Consider the following 20,772-nt stretch of genomic DNA (forward strand, 5'->3'; position numbering starts at 1 on the left):
GAGATAAAAGAAAGTCATCTGTCTATTTTTTTTGTTTTTTAAGAAACTAGTAACTGTTGAGAAAGTCATATATCTCAATGAAAGGGACCTCCCATCTGACATCAGAGGTGCCATTAGAATTGACAGAATGCAAGCTCCTTCTTCAGGATCAGGCCCAAAAACCACGCTGGATGGCACTTTGACCCTCCTTAGATCAACTCACTTCTGGCCAAACTATCCTAGATAGCTTTGTGGCCAACTTTCGCTTGAATCTTGGTATATGCTGTAAATTCACCAAGTACACGTAATAATTCCTTTTGTTCATCTTTTGGAGGTTTGTGCGCCCCCCCCCCCCCCCCCCCCCACCCCAAATTAGTTGCTAATTATGGAAGGGGGATAATGCCAAACCAGCCATCACCTCATGTGAGCATAACCTGGGTGAATGGTTTCTGAAAAAACAAAAAACAAAAAAGAATGTTTGAAGTATTTTATAGCCTAGAGCCCGTTTGGATTGGCTTTAAAATCGTTTCAGCTTTTTCGATTTTTTGAGTGTTTGGTGTGAACTTAAAGTCATTTTGTCTTAAAATAAGCTCAAAAAAATAATTGACTCATTTAGCTTTAGTTTATCTAAAGCGAACATAATTTGAAAATTTGACTTGTTAAAAAAAATAAGTTGATTACCCCAACTTATTTTTTTTTTTATAATTTTATAGCAAAACAGCTTTAAGCTATAAGCCAATCCAAACGGGCTCCTAATTGTATCAAACGCCTTGGCCAAAGTAAACACATTCCTAAAATCGGAACAAGGTCTCCAAGATGTTTACAGGCAAAATGGCAATAAATGTTTGGGACCGATTAAAGCAGTTAACAAGAAGCTCTGATAAAGGAATGGCCCCGAGGTCTCCCAACAGTTACTTCTGAATATACACATTAATTAACAGCAGTTGGATTTTAAGTACTGAATTATATAAAAGAAAAGCACACCGGTTTTCTTCTTTTTACTTTGGGTCAATTATATAAAAGAAAAGCACACCGGCTTTCTTCTTTTTACTTTGGGTCTTTTGACCTTACAGCGATGACAAAGTTCATTGAGACTGAAAGCGGTTGCTTTAACAATTCACCATAAGCAATAACCTATAGTAAGTTCAAAGTACACTTATGGCATAAAATCTTTACACTATCAATGTATACAACTGAAATTCAAAAGCAATAACCTAAACAAGGCATACATTGATCAGCTTGAATACATGTGACCTAAACAACAGCCTACGAATGACTTCCTCCAAAGTTAAACCACACAATGATTAACAGACCAATGTGACTATTCATCTGATGATAGCAGGTCTATTAGTTGTCCGTTTAGGTCTAGATCTATTACCTTGCCTTGGCATCTCAGTCGTCAACGCATACATCTTCACAGCAAATAATTCATCTGGAAATTCCTTTTGATCCTGACAAAGAGAGTGTCTATTGTTAAAGCAAAGAAGAATTGCACCCTTCAGGGAGACATGACATATTAGAAGCTTACACACTTCCAAGTTCCAACTACAATTTAGCTAATATTATTAGTGTATCTAGATAAGGATACTCAAGAGAGAAGATTTAGTAACCACAGCCATTTTTCGTTCTTCATAGCTGATGCCGGGTAAGAAAACTTATAAGCAAATTCAGAACCACAAAGGTACTAGCACAAAGATTACCAGGGGGAAATGACACTTCGCAAATGCGTGCGCGCGCGCGCGTGTGTGTGTGTGTGAGAGAGAGAGAGAGAGAGGCACGATAACACGAAATGAGCTCCCCCAAGAAAGGCCCATCAAAATCTTCTTATGGAAACAACGTTAAATAAAGCAAAAGCATGACTATCAAGATACAAAGCCAAGGGGAAGAGAGAGGCCCTTTAGGAGTTCCAAATGATAATAGCAGTTCAGCATTTTAAATACAAAAAGAGAGCTGCTCAAAGCTTGAATATGAGTATTCTACATTTCTAGATTCCAGAAGGTCTAGAAATGACCTTTCTCATTTCGGATTTCCAAATAATAATAACAGTAGTTCGCATTTTAGATGTTAAAAGTAGTGCCATTCAAACTTTTGATAACATTTTTTTAAGTCTCTAGACTTCACTAATTGTTATTAGTAGGGTATTCTTTTACTATTTACTGTTTTTCATACTATTCTTTGGATCATAGTCTTAGCAAAGGTGAAATCAGAGGGACTCCCTCATCTTTATTGAAGACATCAAGTGGTAATAAATAAAAGATAAATCTAAAGTATCCTCAATCCATATATTGCTTCTATCATGGGAAAAGATGCAGCTTCACAAGAAGAAGGGTTAGAGGAATGCAATTGCTAAAAGCGCACAGAAAGTGAAAATGTTTGCTGCTAATGGGAACCAACTGAAATGAAACAGAATTATGCTCTGAAACCATCTGAAGAAATTCATCATCTTGTAACAAAGTTAAAACGTAATGCACTACTAAGACCAAGTAATAAAAATCACAGCGACCACGGAAGATGGTATGCATATGCCACATGTTTCTCCATCATGATGCACATGAAATGGAAGTAATTCTGTGTTTGTAACCTCCATCTTGTAGAAGATGGATGAAATGACAGTGAAACAAAATGATGTGCCAAAATCATTAGAAGGAACATTCTTTTCCTGAAAGTTACAACACATAAGCTTTCCTTTTTCTTTATTTTTTCCTTTTTTTTTTTTTTTTTTTTTTTTGCTTTTTCCGAAGACTTCCCTATGGCACATTAATTAGAAGCAAAGGTTTCTTCTGTACCTTCATCTTGTAAATGTATAGTCCACATTGATTGAACAGCTCCTTAAAATATGAATCTGATCTTGTGATGCTCTTATCTTCTTTGTCCAACACAAATCCTTGAAAAATGTATATACTTCAGTTAACTTGCATTGCATTGCAACGGAAAAAGCGGAGTTGAAAACAAACTCAGCTCTAAATAGAACATCATCATATCAAGAAAAAATTAATGCTCAGCACGATAAACAAATGGAAACTGTTTGATGCCCCCACCAAAAATCAATATGGACTATGATATGACAGAAACATGGATATTCTGAACAATCACCTTACACGCTTTCATTGTGGGATCAAGTTCTCTGGAATTGCTCTTTTAAACTATAATTTTATTTTATTTTTGAGTCAAAGGTAACCTTTAAACTATAATATATTTACGATCAATTCTCTTTTTTATTGAGTTAACCTATATCCCCACAGATGAGATGTATTTTAAAACATGGAATCTTAAACAATATGGTTCTTTCCTTAAATTGCTAAAAGACATGCGTTTCAGCAATAAATGGATCAAATGGATTTCTTGGTGCATTCCAAGATGGTTCTCCTCAAGGATTATTTCCCACATAGAGGGGCTGAGACAAGGTCATTCTTTATCACCCTTTTCTTTATACTTGTTATGGACGGTTTAAGTAAAATGATGGTCTCGCCAATGCAAAATAGTTGGATTAGGGGATTTTCAGCAGGTATAGAGGGCCATATACTCTGCAAATGTCCCATATTTTCTGTGCAGACGACAGTTTAATCCTATGTGATGCGGAAGTAAATCAAGTCATTTTTCTGAGCGTGATTCTTATGACTTTTGAGGCTGCTTACATTAATTTTCTTGTGAAATTCTTTGATAGATCCTATTAAGTTCAAACATTTCCACATTGTTCACCCCATTATATACCATAGGCAACATCAGTGTTATCAAAACTGAAAAGCGCAAAAAAGCTCTAAGGTCAGCTGGGGCTTTAAGCCCAAAGCGCAAATAAAGTGCGGGCTTTAACGAAAGGAGGAGCAATGGTGCAAATATATATATATATATATATATGTGTGTGTGTGTGTGTGTGTGTGTGTGTGTTTAGTCCAAGACTAATAAGAATAAGCATGAATAACAAATATACAAACAACGAAATTGTAAAAGCATTACGATAAAGTGAAATATCAATTATCTAGCGTCACCTCTTCAAGAGAAGTTCATTGGCAAGGAAAAGTATGTCTTAGAGCCTTGATGATGACACTGAAGCGCACAAAAAGCGAGGCGAAGCGCTCGACATGTTTTGAGCCTCGCTTCAGGGCTTAAGCGCGCTTTAAGCGCACCTTTGACAACACTGGGCAACATATTAATAGGTGATAAATGTCTTTTGATTTTTATGGACGAAGCACCATCTAACGTAGACCACCTTCCATTTTCTCAAGTTCTTGGCCATTGATGTGACTTTCCTAGTAACTATCGAGCAAAGAAACTCACCTTCCTAGGCACTTCAGTGCTTTAGGAATCCATACAAACGAATGGAAAAAATTCTTGTCTTCTGTCCTTCCGGGGATTTGTGACAAGGGGACCCCCTATCTCCTTTTTTGTTCATTAGGCAATGGAAGGACTGAGTTCAATGTTGCGTAAGGCTATGTCTTTACAATGGATCAAAGGCTTTAGACCAGGTAAAACAGAGATCATTAGGCCAGAAGTTTCTCACATTCTTTATGCCACTGACACTCTTTTGTTTTGTGAAGCAAAAGAATCACAACTAAGATACTTGAGAGTAATCTTAGTACTGTTTGAAGCAGTTTCAGGACTAAATTAATGGAAAGAGCTCCATGTATGCCGTCAATGATGTCCAAGATTTACACGGAATAGGTGAGAATTTTGCGTGTCAAATTGGTGTGCTTCCTACTGACTACCAGGTATGCCTCTAGGAGCAAGATACAAACCTAAACGAGTGTGGGAAAACATTGGAGAGGTGTGAAAGGAGGCTTGCTATTTGGACAAGACAGTATCTCTCATTGGGAGGTTGAGTGATTCTCATAAACAGTGTTCTTGACTATTTCCCCGCCTATCTTATGTCTATATTTCCCATGCCCGTGCATTGAAGAAAAAGATAGACAGGATCAGGAGGAATTTTTTATGGGAGAGAAACAAAGATAGGAGGTCCTTCCATTTGGTGAAGTGGGACAAGGTTCTTCTGGAGAAAAGAAGGGGTGGACTCGGCATTAAAATCATGAAATTACATGCTACGGCGGTATGGTAGAGAAGCTAAATGTTCATGGAGAAGGGTAATCACCAGTAAATATGGAGATCATCATAGTCCCTGGTATTCGGGCCCTGTGCCCTCCACTCACAGGTTGGGCTTGTGGAAGCACATTTGCAGCTTATGGCCCCCTTTTGTTGCAAATACAAAGATCAAGATAGGCGATGGCACGAAAATAAGATATTTTTGGCAACACACTTGGATGGATCATTTACCACTAACAACTAAGTACCATGATCTTTATTCTTTCACTATACTGTAGGTTTTTTGGCATCACAATGTTTGGACTGGTAGCTCTTGGTACATCTCATTCAGAAGAAATTGTTTTGATTGGGAGATTCCCAGGATTGCTCTTCTGATGAATGATTTGGAGATGGTATTGCTGAATGAACAAGCTGCAGATTATGTTGCATGAAATGGATAGCAGAACGGGAACTTCAAGTTGGAATAAAAAGTGTAACAGAATCGAAAATTGTAACCAAATTAATGAAATAACATAATAGGAAAAAGAAGTAGGTGAAATTAATTTCCACCTAACAGAAGGTAGAGAACTCAAAGAGATGTTACCTGCTCTTGCAATGTTCTCTTTCAGAACAAAAAGTCCACCAGGTTTCAAGCCAAGCTGGAAAAAGAATTAGTAAACACAAGCTGTTTAACTGCTTTATTGGAGAAACCAAGAACAAAAAAAGAAGTTGTTAATAAAGAACAAGTAAACATGTCAGGTATTCTCTCCAAAACTAAAGTTCAGAAAATCCATGCCCCACACGCAAGTGACAACTATAGACAAAGACAACCAAAACAGAAAATAGATAAAGACAAATTACTACAGTACTATATATAAGCCAAAATCCAAGAGCTTTTGTCGTCCTCAGAGAGAGCAATTTGGACTTTGCAAGAATTTTAAGAACCATCATTGAAACCCCACATGTCCTATTTATCAATCAGATTGATTTTCTTTTCATTATAAAGAACCCGAACAATACAAATTGAAAGAAATGCACATTGACAGTTGGTCTGTCTCCACGGAACTAGGAGTTTGACGACTTTCACAGCCATGTGTCCTTAGTATATTTTACTCTGTCAGTTACATTTATTATTCTCTGAGCTTTTACCCATGTCAAAAGAAGATATATATAAAATGTCATTCAATAAACAGAACATTGATCTTATCTTGAAAAACAGCTTGTCCTTAATTAGGTTGCATATGGAAGAGTGTTATCAAAGGCGCGCTTAAGCCCTGAAGCAAGGCTCAAAACATGTTGAGCGCTTCGCCTCGCTTAATGTGCACTTCAGTGTCGTCATCAAGGCTTTAAGACATACTGTTCCTTGCCAATGAGCGTGTCCTGAAGAAGCGACACCAAACAATTGGTATTTCACTTTATCACAATTTCTTTTCAATTTCATTGTCCATATATTTTTATTCATGCTCATAATTATTATTTTTTGAGTAAAAGGTAACTTTGTATTCAAACAAAAAACTCATCATATGGTGATGAGGTATAATCTTACATCCCTTGGTAGGCTGAAACTACCCTGAAACAACAAAAAAAAAAAAAACTACAGCTTACAGATGTCCTATAAAATCAACTAAAGATTCTACTTCCCCCACCATATCCTGTTTACACCAAAAATAAAGTAAACTAAGGCACTTCATCTTGATCTTTTGAGTGTTGCTGCCATTATCATGAAAACATCTTGCATTCCTTTCTTTCCATAGGGTCCACCAGATGCATGCTGGTATATTCTCCCACCAGTTCTCCTTAGATCTTCTTTTTCCAATTCCTTTCCAGCTGTTCAAAAGTTCAAAAGTGGTCTTTGGCATGACCCAACTCACTCCAAGTAAACATAAGAACATGCTCCACAGATTTACAGCTGTTTTGCAATGTAGGAACAGGTGACCATTGATCTCTGTTTCTTGTCCACACATAAAACACCTTGAGCAAATCTGAGTACCTCTTCTCTGTAACACTTCATGAGTTAGGCATGCTCTTCTGATCACCAACCATGTACAACAGGCAACCTTATGAGGAACTTTGACCTTCCAGATTAGTTCCCAAGGCCAGTCTACTAGCATTAACTGATTGCTATTCATGTTCCAATAACAAGATTTTACTGTGAAATCTCCCTTGTTATGCAGCTCCCAGACCGGTCTATCAGGGCCAATTGAGGTGCCTTGGAAGGTACATAAAATCTGGAGCAAGTTTGTTACTCTGTCTATTTCCCAATCATTCAAGGCTCTTCTAAAAATCAAGTTCCACCCTTGATTGCTCCACAATTGAAAGACAGTGGCATTTTTCTGAAGGCTCATGATGTATAAGTCTGGGAACATCTCTTTTAGACTAGCATCTCCTATCCATTTTTCATTCCAAAAAACTGTTTTTAGTCCATTCCTCACTTTTATGTGCATTTTACTATTTAGCAAGGGCCACAACCTTCTAATTGTCTTCCATACACTACACCCAAAGGTTCCATCAACTTCTAAAGTGGTCCACTGATTTAGAAGACCATATTTCTGTGCAATGAATCTTTTCCAGAGGGCCCTATCTTCAAAGCAGAATCTCCATAGCCACTTAAGTAGTAGACAGTTATTCTGTATACTTAAGTTCTTTATCCCCAAACCTCCTTGAGTTTTACTAAGAGTCACATCATCCCAATTCACCAGATTATGACCTTTCTTTTCTTTGTTACCATGCCAGAGGAAACTTCTTCTCAGTTGGTTAAACTTCTTTTCAATGCTTTTTGGGACTGGGAATAGGCTCATCATGTAAGAAGGAAGACCATCCATCACAGATTTTATCAGTGTCACTCTGCCCCCCAAAGATAGATACTGGCTCTTCCATCTAGCCAGCTTCCTTTCACATTTTTCCAGCACCTCACACCAAATTTCCAATTCTTTGTTTTTAGCACCCAAGGGCAGGCCCAGGTATTTTGTGGGCAGAGATCCCACTTGGCAGCCTAAGTTCTCAGCTATCTCCTGCAGGTTCCCAACTTGATTCACTGGAAAAAGATGGCTTTTGTGCCAGTTTACATGCAGCCCAGAAATACCTTCAAAAATGGTAAGAATAACCCTCAGATGCCTGACTTGTAATACCTCAGCTTCACAAAAGACCAGAGCATCATCTGCATACAGCAGATGAGTTACTTCCATGGCATGACCCCTATTTGTTAGAGCCCTGAAACCCTTCATCCAACCATTTGTCTTAGCTTTCTTGATCATGTGATTGAGCCCCTCCATGGCTAAAATGAAGAGGAAGGGGGAGAGAGGATCTCCCTGTCTCAGTCCTCTTTGAGAATTAAAAAATCCTTCAGTATTTCCATTGATGATAAGTGAAAATTTAACATTGGATATGCAGAATTTAATCCAATTCAACCACTTGTTGCCAAATCCCATATCCTTGAGAATCTTCAAGAGATATCTCCAGTTTACATGGTCATAAGCCTTCTCTATATCCAGTTTACATAGAATTCCTGGAGTATTCTGCCTCACCCTAGAGTCCATCAGCTCATTTGCTAGCAAAGCTGCGTCCAAAATTTGTCTTCCTTTCAAGAAAGCCATTTGGTGGACATCCACCAATTTATCCATCACTGTTTTCAGCCTCTCACTAAGCAACTTGGAGATTATTTTGTACACCCCCCCAATCAGACTTATAGGTCTAAAATCTTTTAGTTCCTCTGCTCCATGCTTCTTGGGGATAAGAGCTATGAATGTAGCATTAAGGGATTTCTCAAAAAACTCATTCTGATGGAAGTTTTGGATAGTCAACATCAGTTCATATTTTATTGTTGCCCAGCATGCTTTGAAGAAACTCATAGTGAAACCATCAGGCCCAGGTGCTTTGTCACCATCACAGTGGTCTACAATTTGCAAAACTTCTGCTTCTGTAAATGGCCTTTGGAGCCAATTTTTCTCTTCAATTGAAATCTTTGGGCAGTCTACAAGTTCAAAAGATGGCCTCCATTCTTCAGTTTCTGAATAAAGTTTCTTGTAGAACTCTATCATTTCCATTTTGATTTCTGCTGGTTCTGTTATTTCCTCCCCCCTTACCACCAATCTGTCTATGTTATTATATCTCCTGTGAGCAGTTGCCATTCTCTGAAAAAAAATTGTATTGTTATCCCCCTGCTTTAGCCATTGTATTCTAGACTTCTGCCTCCAACTGCTTTCCTCATTCTTAGCCAATTCTTCCAATTCAGCAAGAACTGTTGCCCTTATCATCATCTCATCTTCAGACAGCTCTCTTTGATCCTGAGCCAAGTCAATCTCAGTTAGTTCATTGAGAAGACTGTTCTTCCTGTTTGTGAGTTCCCAAAGGTTGTTTTGCTCCAGTCCTTGAGTTTCTGTTTGAGCATCTTTAACTTTGAACAAAAAATATAATCAGGGCACCCTTCTACCAGGAAATCATTCCACCAGTTCTGGATCAACTCATTAAATCCCTCCACCTTTAGCCACCAGTTTTCAAACTTGAAACTTGCTTTCTTCTGTTCCCAGTTCCCACATTCAAGGACAATGGGACTGTGATCAGATACAATTCTAGGCAGAATTCTCTGTCTGATGTTCTTGAAGCTTTCCTCCCATTCCATAGAATATAGGAATCTGTCTATTCTCGCTGCACTGCGGTGATTAATTCCCCTAAACCAAGTAAAGCTCCCACCATTTAAGTGGGGATCATGCAGTTCCAGTTCTTCTATCCAGCTGGAAAAATCATTCATCACATTTGTGATCCTGCTACAGCCTCTTCTTTCCACCATGAATCGGACAGTGTTGAAGTCTCCACAGGTTACCCAAGGCCCTTCACAAAACTCTCTGACAGCTGCAATTTCTTCCCAGCATTCCAGCTTTTCCATTCTTGTATGTGGAGCATAAACCCCTGTTAGGTGCCAACTGAAGGCACTCTGGACTGATTCAAATTTATAGGAAATAGAGTATTGCCCAGATTCTATATGTTTCCCGCTCCAAACCCTGCTATCCCACATAATCAGGATCCCACCACTACTACCAATAGCTTCAATGAAACCACACTTCATCCACCTGCAAGGCCACACTTGTTTAGCAATAGCCTCCACCTCCTTGTTCACCTTTGTTTCTTGAAAGCAATAAACATCTGCCTTCCATTTTTGCATAGCAGTCTTAACAAGATTTCTGTTGGATATCTTGTTAAGTTCCCTCACATTCCAAGTGATTATTTTGACATTCATCTGAAAGACAAGGCAAGTACTCTCCCTCTACATCTAACTCCCTCTACTTCTTCATTCAAGCTGGATTGTAAGTTCTTCAGTTCATTTTTTCCTATTCCTCTGCTTTTTGGGGAGACAATTATTTTCTTCCTCCTTTCTTGATCTTTTTCACTTGCAGCCTTCCTTGCATCAAGTTTCATGAGCAAGGCTTGTGTTTTCTCCCTCAGCCCTTCTATGGTTACTCCATAGTTGCTGCTTATATCCAGAATTTCCCCTCTCACCCAATTTGTAGCTTTGATTTCATTACTTTCCTGATCATTTGGAACATGCATTGCTACAGGTACAGCATCATGAATTTGTTGGAGTTGTAAGTTGAAATCCTCTATTTGGCACTCACCTTTGTCTGAGGCATCTTCACTCTCTTGTAAGGGAGCAGGATCAATTCTCTCCTCTCTTCTTTGCTCCATTTCCACGGAATGTGACTTATTTTCCTCTCTCAACTGAGTTTCAGTTAAAGAGTTGGGAGCAGCAGTGCTTTCCCATTCATTGAAAGCCAGTAGAAATTTTGAGGCCAGTGTTTGGATCTCTTTTAATCCTTTAACAGCTTCCTCATGCCTCTCACATGTCTTTCCTGTTGGTTTAAATGAAACATTGGCTTGGGCTTTGGATGATTGGCCCACAAGAAAGTTTGGGCTTGGTTTCTGTGAAGGGACTGCACCCAAAAACCCCAAGCCCACTTGCTTTTTGCCAGCTTTCTCTCTCTGTCCACGTGCCCCTGTGCTCTCACATGGGCTCCCATCACTTCCATCTGTCAAACTGTTCAAAGGTGCAGTCACCCACCTCTTTATCCACTGGATATTTATTTTTTGACTGATGTGTAAAATGATTTGAATCTCCAGCTCCGGTAACCACCATTACTGGTGCTTCAGTCCAAATCTGCATGGTATAGCAAAAATCATCATCTTCAATACTCATCTCCTTGGGAATGTCAGACCCATCACCCTTGACTTTTATCCGAGCCCATTTAAGGTGATTCCTTAGCTGTGTTTCTTCTTCTGTCTCCATCCAGCCTCCACAGTGATCGCCGATGGTTCTAAATACTTTCTGAGACCAGAAATGTAGGGGTAAACCTACTATTCTGATCCAAATTGAGCTTGGTCTATTATTTTCCTCCACTGCACCTATTCTTGGGTTCCACCATTGTAGCTTGACCTTAAAATTTCTCCAAGCCCATTCTCCTACAATAACTTGCTCTGCAATCTCTCTTGAAGCAAACTCGAAGAGAAAAGACCCATTACCCATTTCATATATATTCAAACCATGGCTTTGCTTCCATAAGCTGCTAGCCCATCTTCTAATCTCTAATAAAGTTGGTGGCTCACCTGCTTTAAATTCGAACAGGCCTACTAAGCTCCTCTTTAATGTTACACTATGGTTTGTTGGGCTGTCATTAATGCAAATTCTTTCTCCCTTCTTCAATGTAGAATCTGCTTTTGTGACATTGTCCTGCCTGTTAGTCCATTTACTGCTCTTTATCACTTCTGCATAAGGAATGTTTCTATCAGCCAGTCTGCTTTCTTCCATCTTTCTCCTGTCTGTGTGACTGCAGATGAATCTGTCAACTTTCTCCGCAATGAATACCCAACCTGAATTAAATGTCAATTCAGGAATAATTATGACCGACCTCCTTCTGCCCCTTACATTAATCAGACTGATATATCTCCCATACTTGTTGAAGTTCCTAGCACAAAAGACTTCTGAGAAGTTGTCCTTTTTCTTCCATCTTCTCACCCTATTCCCTTTCATCTTGGATGCTTCCCGCAGAGTCATAGTGATCCATTCCATAGTCTTCTTGTTGAAAGTTGTTCTTGTTATAGCATTTCTGCTTCTTTCAGTCCAGTCGTACCATTCTCCTGTCGTACCAGTGGTTTTAGTGATATCATAAGACTTGTAACCTATTGCAAAGTAAATGGCATCATCCATTGTTAGCAATCAAGAGAGAATAAAAAGAAAAGGAAAGAGAAGAAAGAGAGAAAAGATGAGAGAGATGAGAGAAGAGGTTTCCGGTGATCAGAGGGATCACCGGAGATGGAGGGGGGAGTCTAAAAGTGTCTTTAAGACATTTCCTCGAAAAATGTGCCTGGGAGAAACATTAAGACAGAGAAGAAACATTGCGACTATTCTTCATGCTCATAATTATTAGTCTTGGATTAAACATATATATTTGTATATATTCTCCACTTGCGCCTTTTTTGTCAAAAAGCTCACGCTTTATTTGCGCTTTGGGCTTAAACCCCAACGGACCTCAGAGCTTTTTTGCGCTTTACGCTTCTGATAACACTGGTATGAAATTAGTTCTTTTACACTTTGTTTGGATGGTTGTTACTCGTATTATGCTGTCTTGTATTGTACGCTATTTTTTTTATAAATATAACGTTTGGATAGATTGTATCGTTTCCCGTCGTTACATAATGTTAGACATCAACAACTTGAAAGATAAACCTACAAGAAAAGTAGGATATGGTGTACAAAGATCATAAAAAAGTACGATAAGGGATATAAATATGATTATTAGATAATAAGTAAACACAAATGAGAAAAAATAAATAAGGTTACGGCGTGAACACACCAAATCGGTCGTTACATAAAATGAGACTTTTCGTCGTTACCTAATGATGGATTTAACGATATGGTACTATAAAAATCAAGTGACAATCAAAAACAAACATTGTATTTAAACTAACACAATACAATACAATAGGTAACAACCATCCAAACAAGTTGTTAGTACTAAAAGGTCAAAGATGGTCTACTTTTTTAAAAGCTCCAGAACATCCTTCATATATTTCTAATGTCTGTTTTGAGACTTGCAACTCCTTTCTTCAGTAAGTTTATCTCCTTTGTTACATTATTCTTTCTTGTGGATTGTTTGTTGTTATGAAAATCTTCCAAACAGAGAAAAAAGAGGAGAAAGATCGGAAATCTATCATTCTCTTGTTCCACATCTCTTTCAGTGTGTATTCATATGCACTTCTAGTGAAAACTTTGAACATTTCACTATTTTTTCAACCAAAAGACTTAGAGAAGAAAACATATTTATGAAAACGGATAACAAGGTTAAAAGCACCCAAATGACGTGGTGAAGGGAAAAAAAAAGTCCATGCCAATCATCTAATTCCAAGCTTGAACTCTATATGTGTGTTAACCTATTGCCTGCTTATATAATAAGGGCCACTGTTGTCAAATAAATTGATGTGGTGTAGATTTATAATATAGGTTAAATGTTTTTTCTTGAAATATGCGTTATTAAAATGGTAAAAGATGATCCATTTGACTGTTGCAATAGAGTTTATACCAGTACTTTCTTGCTCTCCATTTATAAGAGTTACATACATACTAGATGTTCACTTTAATCTTTATGACAAATATAGAACCTGTCATTCTAAAGGCCATAATCAGCAAGTTAAAAGTCGTGAAATTTTTAACTTATGAAAAAATAAGTCATGTAAGTTGAAATGGGGGGAATTCAAGTTGCTTCTTTGTTGTGTTGATATGAGTTTTAAGTAGGTCTCTTAAAGACTCAAATATGACATGTGTTACATCAATTTGGGATTCACAAAAGAAGAATACAAGATTGGAAAATGCGCTGGAGGATTTGGGATTTGACTCACAAGAAAAAACAGGTTTCTAGATAACATATATCCTTAATTGTAATTCGAGTTGATTCGATTGTTTTTAATAAGAAGAAATAAGAGATTTGGTGGAAATTTAAGAACGTGATGCAAATATCCTTTAAACAGAATTATTACTTTTTTACCTTGAGTTGGGCGAGGGTCTATCGGAGCCGAGGGTCTATCAGAAACAGCCTCTCTACCTCCCATGATAGGGCGTAAGGTCTGCGTGCACTCTACCCTACCCAAACCCCACTTGTAGGATTACACTGGGCATGTTGTTGTTGTTATACCTTGAGTTGTGCCCGGGCTTACAACAACTAGTAACAAGTATAACTCGCATTACACTTTGTTTTTTTTCCTCCCGATAGGGTAACTCTTTTGTATTACACATTTTGGTCATTATAAAGGATGACCACCAATATCTGAGATAAGAATCTTAAGATGATGTTCGACCAAGCTAGTGGATAAACTTATGGGCGTAAGAATTGGAAAAAAACCCAAGCTGTTTAACTGATTTATTGGAGAAACAGAAAAAGCACAAGTTGTTTACTAGAGAACAAGTGAACATGTCAGGTATTCTCTTCAAAACTACAGTTCAGAAAATCCATGTCCCACACGCAGATGACAATTATAGACTAAAGCAACCAAAACAGAAAATAGATAAGACAAAGATAAAGAAAAATAACAAGTATAAATCTTTCGTATTTCCCTTTGCTTTTTCCCGAGAGGGTAACTCTTGCATTACACATTTTGGCCATTATAAAGGATGAGTACCAATATCTGTGATAAGAATCTTTAAGATGATGTTCAACCAAGCTATTGGATAAAGGCATAAAGCTATGGGAGTTATCAGGTATCCGATGCTTTCCTTGGAAAATATGAATAATTTATGGTAGGGACAAGCCATTCTTTAGCGTTGAATCGGGTCAGGAAGAACAAGTTGTTCCAGCTCCAGGGAAAAGATTCATCTTCCAGATCACCCTTCGGCTTCAAATTTCAACTTCAACTACCATGACATGGACAGAAATGCACCATTGGATCATCAACAGAACCAAAGGAAGGAGTTATATGGCTAAACTAATCAAATTTATTTGTGCTGAATTCATCCATACTCTGTAGATTGAAAGGAGTACAAGAGTTTTTGAAAAGAAGGAGTCCACTGTAGTAGAGGCTTTGGCAAGGTAGATAGCATATCTCAGCAACATCAGGGCAGAAGGCTGCATCAGAGTGATGCTTAGCAAATGTAAATATTAGTTACTGTGACAAGTTTCAGTACATGAGAGTGAGACCAGTTTTGTTTAGTTTGTTGGTTGACAGTAGTATACAGATACAGATGTTCTTAGACAAGGCAGATTGTGTATAAATCTGCTATGCTTTGTAACTATTCCACTTTGGTGATTAATGAAAAGTTACTTAATTACCAAAAAATAAAAGTAGAGAAAGAGACGCAGTCGCATACTAGATGATAAAAGAGTCATTATTATCTAAATAAAAGCAGAAAGAAGGAAACTAAAAAGTCGAGAAGCAATAGTGGTAGAAGAAAAGGCATTACAAATCCAGAAATGTAGAAGACAACGATGACAAAGAGACACCTAAAATAAATGTATAGGGGAGGACTAAGGGATTGTTTGTTTTTATTAAGATTTTTGAATCTGAATATATATTTGAATATTACGATGTATTTAGATCTGAATACTGAATGATTAATCCTATTTGAATTATCTAAAAACTAAATGTTTATAATTTATCTTTATTGAAAAGTTAATAAATATAATATTTAAACAAAATAATTTAAGAATTATATCCACTATTATTTGGTTGTAAGGTGGTGGTTAGTGGTGGTGGCTGGTGACAATGGTTGTTCAAGTGGTGGCAGTGATGGTTGGCAGTGGTGGTTGAGCGACGGTGGTAGTTGTAACGGTGGAGGTAGTAGTTGGGGTGGTTGAGAATTTTGTTGCCAAGGAAGACAATATGCTATGGAAGGAGGTCATCTCTGCAAAGTATGGTATGGAGAATAGCTGGATGACAAATGTGGTGACAATACCATATGGTTGTAGTGTATGGAGAACAATCAGAAATCTATGGCCTTTAGTCCTAAACAGATCCAGTTTCAAAGTTGGCAATGGCCTGAAAGTTTCCTTCTGGGATGACAAGTGGATTGGTCATGAACCTCTAAAGCAACTCTATCCAGATCTATACACATTATGCCTTCAACAACAAGCTACAGTTGCTGAATTATGGACAGGACAAGGTTGGAATTTACACCTCAGAAGACATTTAAATGACTGGGAAATGGAAAGAATAGCGGCCTTCTACTCCACAGTTGATCAATTCAATAATTTAACAGGAGAAAGAGATACTATGGTTTGGAAGATAGACAACAAAGGTTTGTTCACTTTAAATTCTGCTTACAGAGACTTGAACACATCAAACAACCAGGAGGTAGGATGGCCATGGAAGATGATATGGAAAACTAAAATACCTTACAAGGTAAATTGTTTCTCCTGGCTATTGGCAAAGGAAGTAGTGTTGACTCATGAGAATTTAGACAAGAGGGGGTTCGAGTTGTGCTCTAGATGCTATTTATGTGGGGAACAAGCAGAGACAATCAACCATCTTTTTTTACACTGCAAATGGGCAGATCAGTTATGCAAGATATTCATCAGTCTGAGGAAAATCAGGTGGGTGAAACCAGGGAGCATTAAAGGAGTTCTTAGCTGCTGGAAGAGAGATGGCAATGCTGCAAGACAGGAAGAGAGATGGAAAATTGTCCCAGCATGTATTTGGTGGACAGTATGGAAAGAAAGAAATCAGAGATGTTTTGAGGGCAAACAAAGTAACCTACAGAAGTTTAAAATGAATTGTTTAGCTCTATACTATTTTTGGTGTAAACAGGAAGTTTTAGGTCAAACTGAAGATATTTTTGATGTTTTAGATTACTTGTAAGGAAGAATATAGATAGGAGGTCAAGCTGTAAGGTGTAACATTTTGAAAGGGGGACTACATTCTTTTTGATGTAGTATACCTGTGGATATATAGTTAACTGTTACCATTATCAAAAAAAAAAAAAAAAAAAAAAAAAACTATGATGTTGCATCGTTTGAACAAAGTAATAGATAACTCATACTAGTGGTTATTAAAATTCATTGCTTTGTCACTTGAAGCAATGTAGTGATTCGAATCGCTTCATCGGTGAAGCCATGCGCTTCAGAGAAGCGTGTGCTTTAAACAATAACGTACAAAGTGATCCAAAAGAAAAGCCCTCGGTTCTTTTAATCACAACCTTAAGCAGTAGCATCAATATCGCATTAATGTATATTGGATGCAAAGAATTGTCATTTTAATTGTAATTTGATTATTATAGTAATAGATTCACGTATGCTTTGTATCATTTAATTTTCTAAAAATTGTCAACTTCACTTCGAAGGAGCATGTGTTTGCTTCTGATTTTTTATTCAAGCCCCATAGACCTTGTCGCTTTTCTGCACTACTGCGCATGTTTCATAAGCTAATTGAAGCTTGCAAAAATACTCATATCATACTGGACATGGACATGTGATTAGTGTAATAGCTACTTATTACCATCAAGCCCTACTAAAACTAAATTTAAAAGATCACTTCACCTTTGCTCTCTTGAAGAATGCAATGAAGTCATCATCTGCAAGATGCCCAATGCACCACTGAACCCAAATAATATCATATCTTTCAGCATCAGGAGTAAATTCCTTACAAAGAAAAAGGAAAACAATGAGTAAACAATGGCCTAAAAGTGAAGAGTTAAAAACTGACAAACACCATGTCAATCTTTCCATTTCAAATATGTAGAAACAAAGTGCAAGCACAATTGAGCCGGTTAAGTACCACTAGATTGACCTTTAAAACACCCAAAGTTAAGCAGGTGATGGATCGCAAATCTATATACATAAACCTTTATACATACAGTTACCAGTTTCAAGGAAAAAAAATAAACCTTTATAAATATATGTATGTGTATTTATTTACCATGAAAAATGTTTCAAATCAATATAAATGCAGGTTCGAATCAAATCGTTTGAATATAAGAGAGTAATATAACCAAAGGTTGATATGGTGAGCCAGTGAGATTCGCTTTTAAAATCAATGATCAGTCACGAGTTTTAATGCCTCATGATGACACGCAATGAGTAGAGATAACTGACTTTTGAGATATGTATGGAAACACCTAAAGAAATTTCTCTTAAAAAATCAAATTCCGCAGGAAATGGTTTCTTGGAGAACAAGACAAAAGAAAAGTTTAAAAAGGAAAGAATCTATTTCCACTTCTTAACAACGCGAAGTTGGGAATCATTTTTGTTCTCAGCAGAAGTGACAAGCCAGCATACTATTGTCTCTGTTTTCTCCTTCCAGAAATCATAGTATCAACTATATATGTATTTTTTTTTATCAGGTAAAAGTTTTCATTAATAATAACAAGGCCATCTTGGCCGTATACAAGTAGTATACCAAAAAAGGATAAACCTACAAAATAAGGTTCTCTCCAAAAGACACCCAATCCTCTATGCAAACAGGAACTACTTGCGTGCACCAAAAGAAAATAAGAGATCGAAGACTACTCCTCAACCGAGCAAAATCTCATCTCCACCCCTTCAAAAGCTCTACTATTTCTCTCCATCCAAATGACCCACATTATCAAATATTAAGAGACCCGCAATAAGGACTTCATTACTTGAAATGACCATGTTCCAAGAGATACAGATTGGCAATATCTCCTACCACAAATTGTTCTTTCTTTCACCTGATTTCAAGAGTAATTATGTAGAGAAATAAACAGCTCAATTGCTAAAGCATATTGTTTACCTGCTGCCTATGCACCCCGCAGGGAAAAAGAAGAAAAAGATTAATATAGAAAGCAACACGTTTCCGATTTGACGATTCAAGAGGCAAGTGGAAAAAACGAAACTAAAATTAGATGGATATATATCCTATTTCCCACACTGTGTGAAGGTAAGGGGTAATGGCGAGTTTCGCAGGAACACTTTTTTTTTTTTTTAAATTGGTAACTGTAGTTTCGCAGGAACTTTTAAGCAAGATAAGGCTCTATGCGTGAATAGGGGTGCATATGGTTTCACTTTGAGCTATCTTCCACATGTCAAAGTTTGGGCAAGCGAAATGCTATGGAGGCAGTCCATTCTTTTCAAGCCACTGGAAATTTTGAAAAGAGTGTAAATGCTCCCTACGTAACAATCATATCAAGGAAGGATATGTTATTACGAATTTTGAACCTTTGAGTGTAGCAAGAAGCATCTAAATGAGTGTTGCACTATTGCTAAGGTACTCTCTATCGGATGTAAGAAAACAATGGATGTGACAGCTTCAACCTCCCCAAATGCATTCATTGAAAAATGACGAATTGTAAATGTTGCAATAGTTGTTAATGCACTAGTAGACTCGTGGATTAAAGAAAGGTGTAACAGCTCAGGCCCAACTGCCAAGATATTTTTCCTTCCGGCTCAACCTTTGAGGACTCACGATTTTGTCTTCTGGGGTGTAGTCTGAAATGCATCTCAACAGTTGAATCATGAACTCGCTTTATATGGTCTCTAACTTTCCCCTCTCATTCTGATGTGCGATTTGCCTTAAAAGAATCTCCCAAAGAATCTCCCAGCGAATCCCTTTTCAAGTTCAACTGATAGAGCTTTGTGGGTTGTTATACTCACTCCCATTTCCCCTCACGGACTAAGCATCCTCGCTAAAGTTTTTCCCCACCACTATACTAGGGGATATACCAGCTGTAATTCCACTTATAACAACCCTAGTCCAACTGCCAAGGTATCACAAGCTCTTCCCAAATTTTGGAGCCACACGATTTTTTCCCTTTAACTTTAACCTAAAAGGTGCCTCTATAGAATCCTAAACTCACCCTTATATGGCCCCTAACTTTTTCCTCCCATTCCAATGTGAGATTTTCCTAAGGCAAGCTTCACCGAGAACACCTTTTCAAGTTCAACTACCAGCAGTCAGTGAGCCATTACAAAGGCACATAGTCAATTAAGGAGTTTTGAGCTTCGTACAGAAAAGGTACAATTCGGAGAAAGTTGATTAACTTTGGTGAACATATTTTTTTTCTTTTTTTTTTTTTTTTTGTTTTGCGGGGGGGGGGGGGGGGCGTTGGTGGGTATCAATGTGGCTAAAGCAAGGGGATCCAATGTTTCCTATGCTGTTTATTCTAGTGATGGAAACATTGACCAAGATAACGACACAATAGTGTTCTCGAATATATAGATGGCTCCAGTGCAACATTTGATGAAGAAAGTAAACTACGATTCTAAACAGTATCAAGATTGAATATCAACGTAAACAAGAGTGAGATTTTCACATTGAAAGAGACACAAACATTGCACAGATAACAGGAACTAAATCATAAGGTTGGATAGCTTCTCGAGGCTTACCTGGGTCCACTATTAGGATCATTTTGTAACCATTGTATTTGGAATCCCATAATAGAAAGAGTAGAGGAATGATCGGATCACTTTTACTCGTGGTGGAGACTATGAACAGGTCTAATGAAGAGTCCAAGAGACGGATTCATCTGATCACTTTGCCTAGGACCTATGAGGGGTATATGAATCTAAAGAGGGAGTTCTATGAACATTAGCTTCAAACAAATGAAGCTGGGATAAGTTTCAAAAACAAAGATGGTCTGGGGCAATGCCTGAGCAACTCCTGCTACTTCACTATTATATGGAGCTTTTGGTGTGGAACATAATTATGCTTGCTATCAAATGAGTAATGCTGGTCACTGTTAATGACTTGTTATTAATTTGGATTTCGAAGGAAAAGGAGGATCTATGCATGGAAAGTGGCTCCTTTGGAACTCACTTGAACTATTTGGAAAGTGAATGCCCAGAGAGTTCC

The 20,772-nt window shown here is 37.7% G+C and overlaps 1 protein-coding gene across 2 annotated transcripts in view; it reads right to left on the reverse strand.

Annotated features, from left to right (window-relative positions):
* Window positions 1-1,119: 1,119 nt before the first annotated feature.
* Window positions 1,120-20,772, reverse strand: part of LOC132044736 (alpha N-terminal protein methyltransferase 1) — a 29,298-nt gene continuing 9,645 nt past the window's right edge. For both annotated transcript variants that reach the window (XM_059435239.1, XM_059435238.1), the window contains exons 5-8: window positions 17,502-17,603; window positions 5,597-5,651; window positions 2,766-2,863; window positions 1,120-1,430 (exon numbers count right to left, since the gene is read on the reverse strand). In XM_059435239.1, coding sequence (XP_059291222.1) covers window positions 1,305-1,430; window positions 2,766-2,863; window positions 5,597-5,651; window positions 17,502-17,603 — 381 coding nt within the window. In that variant the 3' untranslated portion in view covers window positions 1,120-1,304. The remainder of the gene's footprint in view (window positions 1,431-2,765; window positions 2,864-5,596; window positions 5,652-17,501; window positions 17,604-20,772) is intronic.

This window comes from Lycium ferocissimum, unplaced genomic scaffold (assembly GCF_029784015.1).
Source record: "Lycium ferocissimum isolate CSIRO_LF1 unplaced genomic scaffold, AGI_CSIRO_Lferr_CH_V1 ctg5139, whole genome shotgun sequence".
NCBI classification, from domain to species: domain Eukaryota; kingdom Viridiplantae; phylum Streptophyta; class Magnoliopsida; order Solanales; family Solanaceae; genus Lycium; species Lycium ferocissimum.